This window comes from Carcharhinus amblyrhynchos, chromosome 3, assembly GCF_965287045.1.
Source record: "Carcharhinus amblyrhynchos chromosome 3, sCarAmb.v2.hapA, whole genome shotgun sequence".
In the NCBI taxonomy this organism is placed as follows: Eukaryota; Metazoa; Chordata; class Chondrichthyes; order Carcharhiniformes; family Carcharhinidae; genus Carcharhinus; species Carcharhinus amblyrhynchos.
This window is the reverse complement of record NC_137326.1, coordinates 134,358,610-134,375,480: the sequence shown is the minus strand read 5'-3', so window position 1 is coordinate 134,375,480 and position 16,871 is coordinate 134,358,610. Positions and strand designations below refer to the sequence as shown.

The 16,871-nt window shown below is 42.6% G+C and overlaps 1 protein-coding gene across 1 annotated transcript; it reads right to left on the bottom strand.

Annotated features, from left to right (window-relative positions):
• Nucleotides 1-4,078: 4,078 nt before the first annotated feature.
• On the bottom strand, nt 4,079-15,864 carry LOC145341571 (extracellular calcium-sensing receptor-like). Its single transcript, XM_080186547.1, has 6 exons — nt 15,848-15,864; nt 14,908-15,199; nt 10,755-11,585; nt 7,222-7,449; nt 5,078-5,201; nt 4,079-4,983 (listed from the first exon to the last, which is right to left on the bottom strand). The coding sequence occupies exons 2-6, from the start codon at nt 15,163-15,165 to the stop codon at nt 4,079-4,081; spliced, it is 2,346 nt and encodes a 781-aa protein (XP_080042673.1). The 5' UTR covers nt 15,166-15,199; nt 15,848-15,864.
• Nucleotides 15,865-16,871: the final 1,007 nt, after the last annotated feature.

Here is a 16,871-nt window from a genome sequence, read left to right as displayed (position 1 = left end):
TCTTATATGATTCAATCCGAAGATGAACTAGTTTGGTGACGCCGTGCTGACGAATTGTTGTCACCACGAAATGATTTCTTAGTATCACCTCCAGAATCTTTTAATGTTGTGAATAATAATACTACAGGAGACTTAATTAAATTTGAGTTGCGCGATGATTGCGTCTGTACTACTGTGCTAAGTGAGAATGATAACATAATGTATTCCAATTGAAGACGTGTCTAGTGAAGTTCCAGATCATACTCTAGGGTCAAGGGCAGCCAAATTCCAGAAAGTTGCATACATCCGAACAAGGGTAGATCAATTTTATTATCAAAAGCGTATAATGATCAATAATGCATTGTACTGTGTTTAGAGTATTATTGATCCTATTTGGGGTCAAGCTGTATTTAAATTATGCAGTCTGTCTTTAAGTGGCGTTAACATTTCACGAACGGAGACCTCTTACTGAGATATGTGACCACTTAGCAAGGTGGTTACTGCTGGGCTGTGCTTCGACGCCATTTTTATATTAGGGGACATCATGCGGTTCCACTACAAATAAGCACGGGGTTGAATGGACAACTCAAGTCGAACTTCCTAGTCTCACTGACGCGACTTGAAGGCGGGGCTAGGAGCAAAGTTGGAAAGGCGGGAGTCAGGTAAATGGGCAATACATTCCTATCTCTGAATGTTGGATACGCGGGTGGGGAGAAACAAACGAGGATTGTGCACCTAGCAATGGTGGGTAATTAATTTGAACATCTAAATACCCATTTGTGGGCAGATTGTGGACGGCAGCAGGAAGGTCCCCGCAAAGGCCAACGCCCAGCAGACCTCGGAGGTGTCTTGCCTGCTGCTGGTATGGGAGACCGTGAGTTCCTCCTCCAGGGGTGATTCAGTGAGTCACTGTGGTCTCCTGACATTTATGCCTACGGTTTATTTTCATATCAAACTTCAAACAACTTCAAAGGGACCTCGAAATTGAGGCGCTCTTGTGCTTCCCCAACCACAGGGACATCATCTGCCCCTGCCAGAGGGGTTGCCGCCTATAGAAGGTCCCAGCCCTCTGACTGGAACTACCGGCTCCGAAACCTACCAACCTTACTTAATGGGAGGTCAGGCGTGGAGGCGACTGACCATGGGACCAACACCTCCCACAAGACCACGGTAAGGGGCGCCTTGATGAGGAGTATGAGGTCTTCCGCATTGAAATTATTCCTTTCCGTGATTAATTTCAAAAGAGGCAAACGTCCAATTTCACAATTCTCACGCCGTTTTTTTTGGTCTAACACGTGATTTCCCATTGGACGCTTCCTTTCCGGTTTCCTCGCGTTTACAGATTCAATTTAAGCCCAAAGCAATTGGCCGGCATTCAACCGTTATACCATACCCCAGGATTAGAGAAATAATTTGTATTTTAGATCCAGAATAAGATAGCTGTTATCTGCAACCCGCCCCCCTCCCGCCCCATCTCCGCCCACCACCGCCAACATTACCACCTCCTTCCCCAATAGCACCCCCATTCAACCCCAACAGATCTCACTTCCATTTCTGGTCTCCGATTTTAATCGCTGAACAAGGTCAGAAGTGGGGCTATTCGCCGATGATTGCGTAATGTTCAGCACCGTCCGCGACTCGTCGGACGCCGAAGCAGCCCATGATCAAATCCAACAAGATCTGGACAATATCCAGGCTTCGATTGACATGTGATAAGTAACAACCCCGCCACCCAAATGCCAGGCAATGGCCATCACCAATAAAACACTCTAACCACCGCCCCTTGACATTCAATGGTGTTACCATCACTGAATCCCCCACTGTTAACATCCTGGGGTTACATCCTGAGAGTAGAGCAATTCACCAAAGATCCTTAGACAGCGCCTTTCAAACTTATGACTTCTTCCATCTAGAAGGCCAAGGGCAGCAGATACATGGGAACATCACCACCTGCAAGGTCCCTTCCAAGCCACTCGCCATCCTGATTTGGAAATAAATCGCAGTTCCTTTGCAGTCACTGGGTCAAGATTCTAGAATTCCCCTCCTAATGGCATTGTGGGTCAACCCAGAGAACATGGACTGCACCAATTCAAGAAGGCAGCTCACCAGTATCTTCGCAAGAGCAACTAGGGATGTGCAATCAACGCTGGCCAGCCAGCGGCGTCCATGTCCCAAGAATGAATAAAAACAAAACATTGGCGGGTAACTGCCCAGACCCTAAACTCTGGAACTTCTACTGAAAGCCCCTCTAACTCTTCACCTCTTTCTCCCCCTTTGAAACATTCATGAGAACTTACCTCTGTAACCAAAATGTAGCTCACCTATCCTGATATCGTTATCTGTAACTCAGCATCAAGCTTTGCTTGATAATGTTTTTTGCAACCTTGCAATATTTTACATATTCAAAGTGAAAGTTATTGGCGTTTGACCTCATTATCTGGAGTTATTAAAAAGGGTAACACGACGCGGCCAACAACACGGCGGCACAACGGCACAGTGGTTAGCACTGCTACTGCACAGCGCCAGGGACTCGGGTTCGATTCTCCGTTTTGGGTCACAGTCTGTGTGGCGTTTGTTCGTTCTCCCCGTGTCTGTGCCGGTTTCCTCCCACATTCTGAAAGATGTGCTGATTAGATGCATTCACCCGAACTGGCGCCGGACTGTGGTGACTAGGGACATTTCACAGTAACTTCATTGCATTGTTAATGTAAGCTTCACTCGTGACTAATAAATGAACTTTACTTTTGAAATGGACTGGAGGGAATGAGATAAGAGAGGGCGGCATGGTGGCCCATCAAGATCATGAAACTTGTAGGGTCACTGCGGGTGCCTCACAGCGCCAGGGTCCCGGGTTCGATTCCCAGCTTGAGTCATTGTCTGTGTGCAGTTTGCAAATTCGCCCAGTGTTTGAGTGGATTTCCTTCGAGTGCTCCGGATTCCTCCTACAGTCCAAAATACATGCTGGTTTGGGCATGCTAAAATTCTCCCTCAGTGTACCCGGAGGGTAGAGACGAGAAGGGATTTTTACAGTAAATTCACTGCAGTTTTAATGTAAGCTTACTTGTGCCACTAATAAATAAACTTTAAAAACTTTAAACTTAACTTGGCATCCTCACAAAAACTATACATTATTGTCATTTTACTTCTGTTTCTGTATAGTAATCACCTTGGATTTGAATCCTCATTACAGACATCATGCATCCTTCTTCATTAGTCGAAGTTGAAGATCTCTAGCTGATACTATATTCGCGAACTAGCACAGTCTACTTGGCGTGTTTCTGTGCAGCATATTACATGCATGTTTGAGATAATCGCATACAATTCCAAACATGGCTTCTCAGGACTTTCATACACAATTCCTCAAGAGATTACCGAACAGCCATTGGTTATTATCGCAACAGGAAGAATGTGCAAGTCTACTGGGTGAATGAGGGGCAGTGCAACTGGGTGAATTGCCCCATTCAGAAAGCTAGCACAGATAGGCTGGGTCGAATGACCTCTTTAAGTGCTGTGACATTCTGCGATTCTGTAGTGCTTAGAATCTGCACCAATTCTGCGTATCAAGTATGTGAGCTACTCGTCACAAATTCATAGAATAATACAGCGGAGAAAAGGTTCTTCTTTCCATCGTGATTGTGAAACTTGTAGGGTCGCTGCTTCGCCAAGGCTGGGGTTAAACTGGGTACTGTGTAAGTATATTCTCTTCAACAAAGGTGCAGGGCAAGTTCTTTTACAGGAACATTCTTCATGCAAATCCTACAGCTTTAACATTTCTAATGCTATTATATTCCATTTCTTTAAGTAAACATTTTCAAGCACATTGCAATAACTCATTATTGCCACACATTGTAGCATGTAAAGGAAAGCGCAAAACGGATGTTTTCTATTAAAAGTTGTTTGAACGACATTTTGCTGCAACTATACAAAATAAATTCTTTCTCTCTGTAACATTAACATTCTATGGCAGAAGCAAACGCAAAACCATGCTAAATTGAACTAAAATTGTCTGTTCCCGCCAGGTTTAGAACAATGCTATTAGCGTGAAATTGCAAGCAACAGAATATTCTTTAATGACACTGGAATCTTCAAATTTACAGATTCATGAAGGCATTTTGGACATTACATGTTTTCTCGTGTTAGTTTCTGGTTTAAGCAGTATTATGGCACACTTAGGAACGAAAATGCAGAGAAGCAAGGCAAAACTGGATGCCAAAATAGCAAATACTTCTACAGCTACAGTGTATTTCCCAGGGGAGCTCACGTAGGCTGGAATGAATGCTATCCAAACAACACAGAAAACAAGCATGCTAAAGGTTATACATTGGGCCTCGTTGAAATTATCGGGCAGTTTCCGGGCTAGAAATGCAAGAATAAAGCAAACACATGACAGGACTGCAATATAACCTGACACACAATAAAAAGCTATGGTGGACCCTACGTGGCATTCCAAAATAATGATCTCCCTGTAATAGCTTGTGTTTTTCATTGGAAATGGTGGCGCTATGCTTAGCCAGATAATACATATGAAGCCTTGAATAAATGTCAGACCAAAGACGCCAAAACGTTGCTGTGTAGGTCCAAACCATCTCATTATGTTGTTGTTCGGAAGTGTTGTTTTAAAGGCCATCAGTACAAGAATAGTCTTTGTCAAAACACAAGAGATGCATAAGACAAAAGTGATGCCGAATGATACACGTTGTAACATACAGGACCAAAATGAAGGTTCGCCAATAAAAGTAAGAGAGCAAAGGAAGCAAAGAGTTAATGCGAAGAGAAGAAGGAAGCTCAGCTCGGAATTGTTAGCCTTCACAATAGGAGTATCCTTAAACTGAAGGAAAACGCCAGCTATTGCTATATTTCCACAGACACCACCTAACGCGAGTGCCACTAAGACGATTCCCAGGGTTTCATCAAAAGAGAGAAACTCAATTTCTTTCGGGAAGCATTTATCTCTGTTCGGATTGGGCCAGTATTCCGGTGGACACTTAATACATTCCAATGCATCTAGGATAAATAGTAGTAAACGCAATTAAATGATTCGTGACATCCTAACGAGATACTTGAAAAAAAATCACCTTGAAACCTAGATTTCGCTTACCTGTGGTGTTACTGATCTCACCATCAGCGCATTGGGTACAGTCAAAGCAACAGACAGGTTGCCCCTTTCGGGACACTTTATGAGTGCCTGGCAGACAGCTTTCGGAGCAAATTGCACGTGGAACCTGAAGAAAATGTGATAACAACGTTCATTTTACGTTACGTGCAACATTGCATCTAATGCGAAAGAGCATTAATATATTCTCAAATCAAGAATCGGCATAAGAAAGACAACAAGATCATAAGACCATAAGGCATAGGAGCAGAATTAGGCTCCTCGGCCCATCGAGTCTGCTCCGCCGTTCAATCATGGCTGATTTTCTTCTCATCCCCGTTCTCCTGCCTTTTCCCCCAAGTTCCTGGTACCCTTATTAATCAAGAACCTACCTATCTCTGTCTTAAAGACACGCAGTGATCTGGCCTCCTCAGCCTTCTGCGGCAAAGAATTCCACAGACTCATCACTGGTTGGCTGAAGAAATTCCTCCTCATCTCCATTCCAAAGAATCATCCCTTTAGCCTGCTTTTTGCTACTAATGAAAACATCTCCATGCCCAATCTATCCAGGCCTCATAGTATCCTGTAAGTTTCGATAAGGTCTGCCCTCATCCTTCTAAACTCCAACCAGTATAGATCCAGAGTCCTCAACTGTTCTTCATAGGACAAGCTCTTCATTCCAAGGATCATTCTTGTGAACCTTCTCGGGACCTTCCCAAGGCCAGCACACCTTTCCTTAGATATGGAGCTCAAAACTACTCACAATACTCCAAATGGGGCCGAACCAGAGCCTTATACAGACCCAGAGGTGCACCTCTGAACCTGCACGTTAACCTTAAGAGAATCTTGAACAATGACTCCCAAGTCCCTTTGTGTTTCTGATTTCCTTCCCATTTAAAAAATAGTTTATGCCTCCATTCTTCCTTCCAAAGTGCATAACGTCATGTCTTTCCACATTGTATCCCATCTACCACCTTTTTGCCCATTAGCCTAACCTTCTGCAGCCCCCTTCCCTGGTTCTTCAATACTACCTGTCCCTCTACATATCTTTGTGTCATCTGCAAACGTAGCAACAGTGTCTTCAGTTCATTCCTCTAAAGTGTTATGAAAAGTTGTGGTCCCAGCACTGACCCCTGAAACACACCACTAGTCACTGGCTGCCATCCTGAGAAAGACCCCTCTATCCCCAGTATCTGCCTTCTGCTGTCAGCCAATCCTCTATTCATGCCAACATAGAAGATTGTAGTAGAAGGTAGTGGTTCACAGAACATTATCAATCTTTTTGACAGTTTATCACAAGCATTCTTGTTTAACAAAGGATTTGAAATGCAAGCGACATGTACTTATATTTATCTTCACAGATATAACGGGTCACAGAAAGTGTTTGCTGGAGTTAATAGTACATTAACATTTGTGATCAATGATATACAACATAGTTAATTATTTATTTCAGAACGGCAGTAGACACATTGGAATTGTTAATCAAACTCAGAAAATGCTGGAAAATCTCAATAGGTCTAAAAGCATCTGTGGTGACAGAGCAGAATTAACGTGATTAGCACGCCTCACAGCGCCAGGGACCTGGGTTCGATACTGGTCTCCAGTGTCTATGCGGAGTTTCCGAGTTTGCACGTTCTCCGTTTTCCTCCCGCAATCCCACATGTTCCTCCCACATGTGCAGATTAAGCGGGTTGGTCATGCTAAATTGCCCCTTAGTATCTCATATGTGTAGATTACGTGTGTTAGCCATGGTTATGGGAGTGAGTGGGGTGACCCGTGGTAAGATGCTGTTTCGGAGAGTTTGTGCAGAGTCGATGGACAGAATGGCCTCTTTCTTCATTGTCGGGATTCTATGGTTCAGTGGATATGGGAGAAAGGCGGGTAAGTGGAGTTAGGTCGCAGATCAGCCGTGATCTAATTGAACATGGGGGACACATTGAGGTGATTAATGACTTACTCTTTTTTCAAGTTCCATAAATAGTTTAAAAACTGAGTTGATGTTATTGAGCATGAGAAACGTACAGGGTTAGGAACTAAATACTGGCGTTTTGGGTGCAGACAATAGCGCTTGGATAAAGTCGGTAGAGGCACTGTGGACCGAATGGCCTCCTGCAGTACTATCTATTTCTTTGATTTGACAACAGACACACCTTGTTTTTTCCGCCATTCCACACAATAGCTTCTTCATTCAGAACGATTGGCTGTCTAGAAGACGCTGAGGCATCATAATAACCAACATTCACAATCTCTGGCAAACCATTTTTATTGACTTGCCAATTCATCAAGTCATATATAGCCACTGGATCCCCACTGGACTCAAAGTAGACATTTTCACCAGACGTAGTTGTAAAGTTAACAGCCTGCATATAATGAAGCAGCTGCAAAACAGAAACACCTAGATGGGTTAGTTGAGAATGAGAGGCACATTTATCAAAATAGTCGTGTCAGGCCTATCCAGATAAAATTTCAAAGCCCTTCAATGAATTGTACTAAAATAAAATAAAGAGAAATGATAGACTCTATTAGGGTCATCAATCTCATGTATCAACCGACTGACATTAATTCTGTTGATTTGACAAGTATCTAAATAATGGTTAAGAAAAGCCAGTAGATTTGGAAAGAAAGATTGCCATCTAGAAAGGCCTCCTTATACATATATTTTTTTCTGATTTATCCACATTTTTTATAGAATGAAGTGAAAGTTGTCTCTCCCTATCAGGCCATTGGGCCCAACTGAGCCTTTAGAAATACATCAAGGGCAAAAGAGTAACAAGGGAGAGAGTAAGGCCTCTTAAGGATCAACAAGGTCATCTATGTGCGGATCCACAAGAGATGGGTGAGATCCTAAATGAATATTTATCATCAGTATTTACTGCAGAGCAAAGCATGGATGTTAGAGAACTTGGGAAAATAAATAGTGATGTCTTCAGGAGTGTATGTATTACAGAGAAGGAGATATTGGAAGTTTTAAAGTGCATCAAGATAGATAAATCCCCAGGACCTGATGAAGTGGTGGAATGGACAACTTGAGTCGAAGGACCTGTTTCCATGCCGTAAACCTCTATGACTCTAAGTACATTCCAGGACACTGTGGGAGGCTAGGGAGGAAATTGCAGGTCCCCTCACCAAGATATTTGAATCATCGATAGTCACAGGTAAGGTGCCTGGAGATTAGAGAGTGGCAAATATTGTGCCTTTGTTTAAAAAAGGCTGCAGGGAAAAGCCTGGGAACTACAGGCCAGTGAGCCTCACATCTGTGGTGGGTAAATTGTTGGAAGGTATTTTGAGAGGCAGGACCTACAAGCATTTAGAGGCACAAAGACTGATTAGGGACAGTCAGCATGGCTTTGTGAGTGGAAAATCATGTTCACAAATTTGATTGAGTTTTTTGAAGGGGTAACCAAGAAGGTAGATGAGGGCAGTACAGTTGATGTTGTCTACACGGATTTTAGCAAGGCCTTTGACATATCTAAATGGATACAAAATTAGCTACTTGACAGAAGCCAGAGGGTGGTTGTAGAGGGTTGTTTTTCAAACTGGAGGCCTACGACCAGCAGTGTGCCTCAGGGATCAGTGCTGGGTCCACTGTAATTTATCATTTATATTAATGATTTTGATGAGAATATAGGAAGCATGGTTAGTAAGTTTGCAGATGACACTAAGATTGGTGACATAGTGGACAGTTAAGAAAGTTATTTCCAAATGCAACAGGATCTTGATCAATTGGGCCAGTGGGCTGATGAATGGCAGATGGAGTTTAATTTAGACAAATGCAAGGTGATGCATTTTGATAGTTTGTACCAGGGCAGGATTTATTCAGTTAATGGTAGGGCATTGGGGAGAGTTACAGAACGAAGAGATCTAGGGGTACATGTTCTTGGCTCCTTGAAAGTGGAGTCACAGGTGAACAGAGCGGTGAAGAAGGCATTCAGCATGCTTGCTTTCATTGGTCAGAACATTGAATACAGGAGTTGGGACGTCTTGTCAAAGTTGTACGGTAAGGCCACACTTGGAATATTGTGCGCCATTCTGGTCATCCTATTATAGAAAGGATATTATTAAACTGGAAAGAGTACAGAAAGAATTTACTAGAATGTTACCTGGACTTGATGGATTGAGTTATAAGGGGAGTCTGGATAGACTGGGACTTTTTTTCTCTGGTGCGTAGGAGGCCGAGGAGTGATCTTATAGAGATCTATAAAATAATGGTGGGCACAGATCAGCTAGATAGTCAATATCTTTTCCCAAAGGTAGGGGAGACTAAAACTAGAGGGCATAGTTTTAAGGTGAGAGTGGAGAGGTGCAAAAGTTTCCAGAGTGACAATCTTTTCACACAGAGGGTGATGAGTATCTGGAACAAATTACCAGAGATAGTAGTAGAGGAAGGTAAAATTCTGTCTTTTAAAAAGCATTTAGATAGTTACCTGGGTACTATGGGTACAGAGGGATGTAGGCCAAATGCAGGCAATTGGGATTAGCTTAGGGGTTTTAAAAAAAGGGCCTCTTTCCATGCTGTAAACCTCTTTGACTCTATGACTCTATGCCGTTGCTGGCCTATGTTCGAGACAAGCGTCCTCCCACCCTACCTGAACTAACCTGATGAGCAAATTCTTTTATTATTTTCTCCCTTGGACTGTTTATTTACATTCTCCTCAAATGCAAAAATGTCATTTACTTCAACGTGGTGACGTGTTTCACATCCTTACCTACTTTAATTAAGATGTTTCTGCAGAATTCCCAATAGCATTATAGTGACTATTATTTTATCACCTCTATTTTTTGACCACAAGTAAGAAAGGTTTTTGCTAGAACGTCCCATTTAACCCATTTAAGATCACACGTCCTCGATAAGCTCCCGCTTTCAATCTCCTGTTTTCTTAAGTGAAAGTTTTAACCTACTCAGGCATCCAGAGAGGTCCCTGGCATTACCCATCTAGCTTCAAGAAAGATTCCATCAACTTTCACCTCTACTTAACTTTTAATTTGACTGAATTGGTGTGATTCATGCCTCGAAATCATAAGGCCACTAGTTCAAACTGGAAACATGTATTGCAGATATAATAGCCTTGGGTTCAGGAATAGCCCCTTAAGGGCTGCACTGTCTGGGATATTGAGGGTCATCCGGTGCAAATGTTAAGCAGTCCTGATAGTCATAAAGATCTGAGACTTCCCTGCCTCAGACAAAACAATAACATATTTAAGATGGATGGAACTGCTCAATAATCCAGAGAGGTAATTTCCTCTTGTGGACATTGCTGAGGACTGATTATCTGAATTGGGCTATGGAATGGATAAATAGGTTGGTTCCCCTTGTGGGAGAGTCCAGAACCTGAGGGTATAACTTCAGTGTAAGGAACCGCCCATATAAGGTAAGGGATGAGGATGAATTTATTTTCTCATTGGCAGTGAAGCAGTGGAGTAAGGTAATCGAAGGTTATGATGGGGAGATGGCGGGAAAGTGGATCTAAGGATCATCGTATCAGATAAGTCATGATTTTATTGAATGGTTGAGCAGACTGGGCCGAATGGCATCTTCTGCTCCTAAAATGTTTGGTCTTCAGAACGAATTTGCGGCATCAGAGAAGTTTGTGGAAAGCTCCTGAATGCCTAGTAAGGTGTACATCTATCAGTTAAAGGACTTTTCTCTTTTAACACGTGCAAGTTTTCTATTTGCTTCCCCTACCTGCCACGGTTCATACGTAGAAATGTGCGCGCAGGTGCCATTCGTAAATGGGCCTTTTCCTTCTTCACAAGCAAGCAAATCATGCACTGCATGGGCGAAGACATAGACGGCTTTATAAACATTATAGGAACTCCCATCCATGGTTAAATCGGAATATGCATTGTTTACTCCGTGCAACGATTCATCACCTGAACATTGAGGATTTTCAGGATCAGCATTTGATTTCAAGTCACTTTCAGGCACTAGAGTGCACTTGAATGTAGTTTCCCAAAATTCCGTCGCAAAAGTGTTGTCGGACACAGTGGATGGGTGAACCTGAAGAAGAAATTCTCGTAATCCTATCACTTCCGCCGTGTGGATGGCAGGTCCTATTGTCCCAGTAAGAAATTCAGTACTTTCCTCTGGAGTAAGTAGTTCTCCTGTGACCCAAGCCTCACTTCCTATCCACTGTATACCACTGACGTTTTGACGTACAATTTCTCTTAACAAAATTCGCATTTCCCTTTTGGCTGAAAAGGAGACAACTACTTTTGTTGTTGACCTTTTGATAACCTGAACAATCTCTGTCACTTTCTCCTTCGGGTCAGTTCGAGAAAACGATACTGAGAAAGCCACGCAAATTCCCAATTTCTCAACGTCTTCCAGAAAAGCTTCCATTCCAAAGATACCATAGTCATTGTTACTTCGAACTGTTCCGATCCATGTCCACCCAAACTTTTTAACAAGTTGGGCCAAAAGTTTGGACTGATAGTAATCACTTGGTATTGTTCTATAAAAGGCTGGGTGTTCCTGTCTATTACTGAGACATGCACACGTGGAAAAGTAACTGATCTGTTGGGGTGTAAAACACAAATAAGACATACATAATAGAAATAAAAGTCAAAGAGAATAAAGGAGAAATAATGCAATGCTGCATAAGACCATGAAACATAGGAGCAAAATTAGGCCACTTGGTCCATCAAGTCTGCTCTGCCATTCAATCAGGCTAACATTTTTCTCATCTCCATTCTCCTGCCTTTCCCCCATAACCACTGATCCCCTTCTTAATCAAGAACCTACTTATCGCTGTCTTGAAGACACTCAATGACTTGGCCTCCACAGCCTTCTGTGGCAGATTTCCACATATTCACCACTCTCTGGCTGAAGAAATTCCTCCTCATCTCTGTTTTAAAGGATCGTCCATTTCATCTGAGGTTATTCCCTCTGGTTCCAATTTTTCCTACTAGTGGAAATATCCTCTCCAAGTCCAATCTATCCAGGCCTCGCAGTATCCTGTAAGTTTCAATAAGGCCTGCCCTCATCCTTCCAAATTTCAATGAGTACAGACCTTAAGTCCTCAACCGTTCTTCATATAACAAGCTCTTCATTCCAGGAATTATTCTTGTGAACCTCCTCCGGACTCTTTCCGAGGCTAGTGCATCCTTCCTTAGATATGGGGCCCAAAACTGCTCGCAATACTCCAAATGGGGTCTGACCAGAGTCTTATACAGCCTCAGAAGTACTTCCCTGTTCTTGCATTCTCGCCCTCTCGACATGAATGCTAACATTGCATTTGCCTTCCTAACTTCCAACTGAACCTGCACGTTAACCTTAAGAGAATCTTGAACAAGAACTCCCAATTCTCTTTGTGCTAATTTCCTACACATTCCCCCATTTAGAAAATAGTATATGCCTCAATTCCTCCTTCCAAAGTGCATAATCTCACACTTTTCCACATTGTATTCCATCTGCCACTTCTTTGCCCACTCTCCTAGCCTGTCCAAGCCCTCTGCAGTCCCTCTGCTTTCTCAATACTACTTGTCTCTACATATCTTTGTATCATCAGCAAACTTAGCAACAGTGCCTTCAGTTCCTTCTTCCAAACCGTTAATCTATGTTGTGAAAAGTCCCAGCATCGACCCCTGAGGTGAGTCACTCGCTGCAATCTGGGAAAAGACCCCTTTATCCCCACTCTTTGCCTTCTGCCAGTCAGCCAAAGCTCTATCCATGCTAGGATCTTATCCTTAACACCATAGCCTCTTAACTTATTTAACAGTCTGCTATGCAGCACCTTGCCAAAGGTCTCTTGGAAATCTAAATAAATCAAGTCCACTGCTTCTCCTTTATCTAACTTCCTTGTTACCTCCTAAAAGAACTCTAACAGATTTTTCAGACATAACCTCCCCTTGAAGAAGCCATGCTAACTCAGTCCTATTTTACCATGCACTTCCAAGCACTCCGCAATCCCATCTTTAACAATGGACTCTAAAATCTTGCCCATGACCGAAGTCAGGCTAACTGGCCTATAGTTTCCTGTCTGCTGCCTCCCTTCCTTCTTAAACAGTGGTGTTATGTTAGCTACTTTACAGTCCTCTGGGACCATCCCTGCCTCCAGTGATCCCTGAAAGATCACCACCAATGCTGCCACAATTTCCTTCACTGTCTCTTATAGAACCCTGAGGTGTAATCTATCCTGTCCAGGTGATTTATCCACCTTCAGACCTTTCAGTTTTCCCAGAACCTTCTCCGTAGTGATGGCCACTACGCTCATCTGTGCCTCCTGATTCACCTGGAGCTCAACTATGCAGTCCCTCTGCAATTTCTTTGTTTCATGTTATTATTTCTCCAGCTTCATTTTCCAGTGGTTTAGTGTCTATTTTTGCCTTTCTCTTGCCTTTTATATACTGAAAAACACTCTTCTCATCTTCTTTTATATTAAAAGCTAGCTTATACTCATATTTCATCTTCTCCCCCCTTATTGCTTTTTTTAGTTGTCCTCTGCTTGCTTTTAAAGTCTCCCTGATCCTCCAGCTACCCACTAATCCTCATCACTTTGTATGCTTCTTCTTTTGCTTTTATGCTGTCCTTGACTTCCCTCATCAGCCATGGATGCCTTGTCGTTCCCTTAACATGTTTTCTCCTCTTTGGGATGGATTTCTGTTGTACCTCCAGAATAACCCCTAAAATCTCTTGCCATTACTGTTTTACTCTCTTCCCTGCTAGGCTCCCTTTCTAATCAACTCTGGCCAGCTACTGCCTCATGTTTTTTATAGTTACCTTTATTTGATTGTAATACTGTTATATCATATTCCAGCTTCTACCTCTCAAACTGCAGCGTAAATTCTATCATATTGTGGTCACTCCTCCCTCAGTGTTCCTTCACCTTAAGTTCGGTAATCAAGTCTGCCTCATTGCACATCACCAAATCCAGAATTGTCTGTTCCCTCGTAGGCTCTGTCATAAGTTACACCAAAAACCCATCTCTTATTAATTCCACAGATTCCTTTCCTTGGGCTCCACTACCTATCTGATTTTACCAGTCCACATCTACATTGAAGTCCCCCATGATTATTGTAGTATTGTCTTTTTATATGCCTTTTCTATCTCCTGATTTATTTTCTGCTCCGCATCCTGACTACTCTAGGGTGCCTGTACATAGCTCCCGTGAGGTTCGTTTTACCTTTGCGATTCCTCAACTCTGCCCACAGAGATTCTATGCCTTCTGATCCTATATCACTTCTTGCTATTGATTTAACTTCATTCCTTACTAATAATGCAACCCCTTTGCCCATCTGCCCGTCCCTTCGAAAGGACACATATCCTTGGATATTTAGATCCCAGCCTGGATCCCCTCGCAGGCACGTCTCTGTGATGCCCAGAACATCGTACCAACCAATTTCAATATGGGCAACAAGCACATTTACCTTGTTCCGTATACTGCGTGCATTTAGATATAGCAATCTCAGTCCTGCATTAACCACCTCCCTTCTCATTCTTGTCACCTTTTTTGCTCTGCCTAAGTTTAGATTCCTGCCACCTTCTATACTCTCTGTTCTATTACGTGGATCTACGTTATAATTATAATCGTCTAATTATAATAAGAATTGTCAGTCAAATGAGTATCTCTTTGAACCTAATTGCATTAGAATTGCAATTAAAATCAATAACAATTAACTTGCGTGTTTGGTTGCATTACTTCATAAAAGCAATATATAGTGGAGAAAAATACAGTGGAGAACAATAAAATATAAAGCAATTTTCCTATTTAAGGCACGCAACAGACGCAACATTACAATACACATGGCCTGTTTCCGAGTTCTAACACGGAATAAATATAATCCAATTAGACATTGCTGTTGTAATACCAAGTTGACCTAGTAAGCGCCTACTTTACCAAAGGCATGTTAAACGGACCGATTGTCCTCGATATTGCAATCGATTGGGAGGATCCACCGCCCCCAATTATGGCCAGGACGTTGGGAAGACCTCTACAGTCATTGGCAGAAATCATTTCTTGTCTTCCATTAACAAGCGTCAGAGCCGCCTGCGTAGCGGTTATGGATGAAGCACAGTCATCGAGAATTTTGTAGCCAACTGTAGTATTCGGAAGTAGGGTACCACTTCTATTTATTTCTTCGATGGTAAAGATCATAGTCTGCACGAGGCGGTAAGATCTGAAATCAAAACTGCAGTACACAAAGCTTAAGTTGGTAGGCACGTAAAGGAGCTCTTGATATTTGCCAAATGTTAGGAGTAATCTACGCAATAACCTCATTATTTATGAATTTAATTGAAGCAGATTACAAAAAAACATTGTTGACAGTCAGATTATGTATCGTGGTAATTTTAGTAACATGTGAATGGTGTTGACTATAGTTAAATACGAAGTGCGCACTATAGCAGAGAATGCACCACCTACAGGAAGAAAAGCAGAACCTCACCATGCCTCCTCCGACGGTACTTTCCAAAACCGCGACCTGTACCATCTAGAAGAGCAGGCATATGAGAACGTCATAACTTCCAAGTTCCCTTCTAAGTCACGCATCACCCTCACAGTGGTATCTCAAAACCCTGGAACTCCCTCTGGGACATCACTGCGGCTGGTGCACAGCCGCACTGCAGCGGTTCTAGGAGACTGATCTACCGCACCGTTGGGAATGGGCAGAAAATGCTGGCCTAGCCAGCGTCAGGGCCGTCCTCTAACGGACAAAAACAAATAACACTAATTTCATCCAAAAGCAACCTAAAGGTGTACGATTTTGAACAGCGCCGTTGAAAACAATATCCGTTTCTACATTTATCAGCAAACACAGTCACAAGAGAGGTGAACTTACCCTTTGCATCGTCGTTGCTCTGGAGAGTGTTCGAAGCGGTCAATACTTTCAAGCCGATGTGAGTGAACATGGAACATTCCGCCAAGTATGACATCTCCGGCTTTACTGATCCCTGGCAAGTCAAAGTTTCCTTGAAGTTGGCAGTTTGGATTGTTAGTTGCTGTTACAGCAGCAACAAGTATGAAGCAAAGGGAAATATGATGCATCACAATGTTGTTTTATAAAGAATAACGTTCAGCACTCCTCAGATGGAAATCTTCATATCGGGAATGGTGGTGGGACTTTATACACTTTTCAGTTTGCCGGCGAGATTTCTGGGTAATAGATTGCGCTGAGTACAAAAGGAATGTAAGCAATAGATAAAATCCCTCCAGAGAATAATGCATCATTTATTTTCCATTTTTGCCCGAGGAAGGAAAAATATAACTCTGAATGTTGGCACGATGCCAACGACTTCAATTGTAATATCAAAGTTTAAGCCTGAATATGTATTTCCCCTGGTGAGTTCTATGTGTATCATTTGTTCCTGTTAAATTTGCAGACCTCAGATGATTTTATCCAGAACCCAATCGCCCATATCAAACGTGGATAATTTAAAACAGTTGACATTTAAATGTGCCTTCTGGCAAAACTCATTTAATTAATTTAAACTTTGCAATCTCCTGTATTAGGGTAAACCACCTGAAATAAAACCCAGCTTGCAGGTGCAGCAGATGGTCAGGAAGGCGAATGGGATGCTGGCCTTCATCGCGAGGGGGATTGAATATAAAAGTAGGGAGGTCTTGCTGCGGCTGTATAGGGCATTGGTGAGGCCGCAGCTGGAGTACTGTGTGCAGTTTTGGGCACCGTACTTACGCAAGGATATTTTAGCCTTGGAGAGAGTGCAGAGGAGGTTTACTAGGCTGATGCCGGAGTTGAGGGGGTTGAGCTATGAGGAGAGGCTGAATAGATTAGGCTTGTACTCGTTAGAGTTTAGAAGAATGAGGGGAGATCTCATTGAGACGTATAAGATGATGAATGGGAT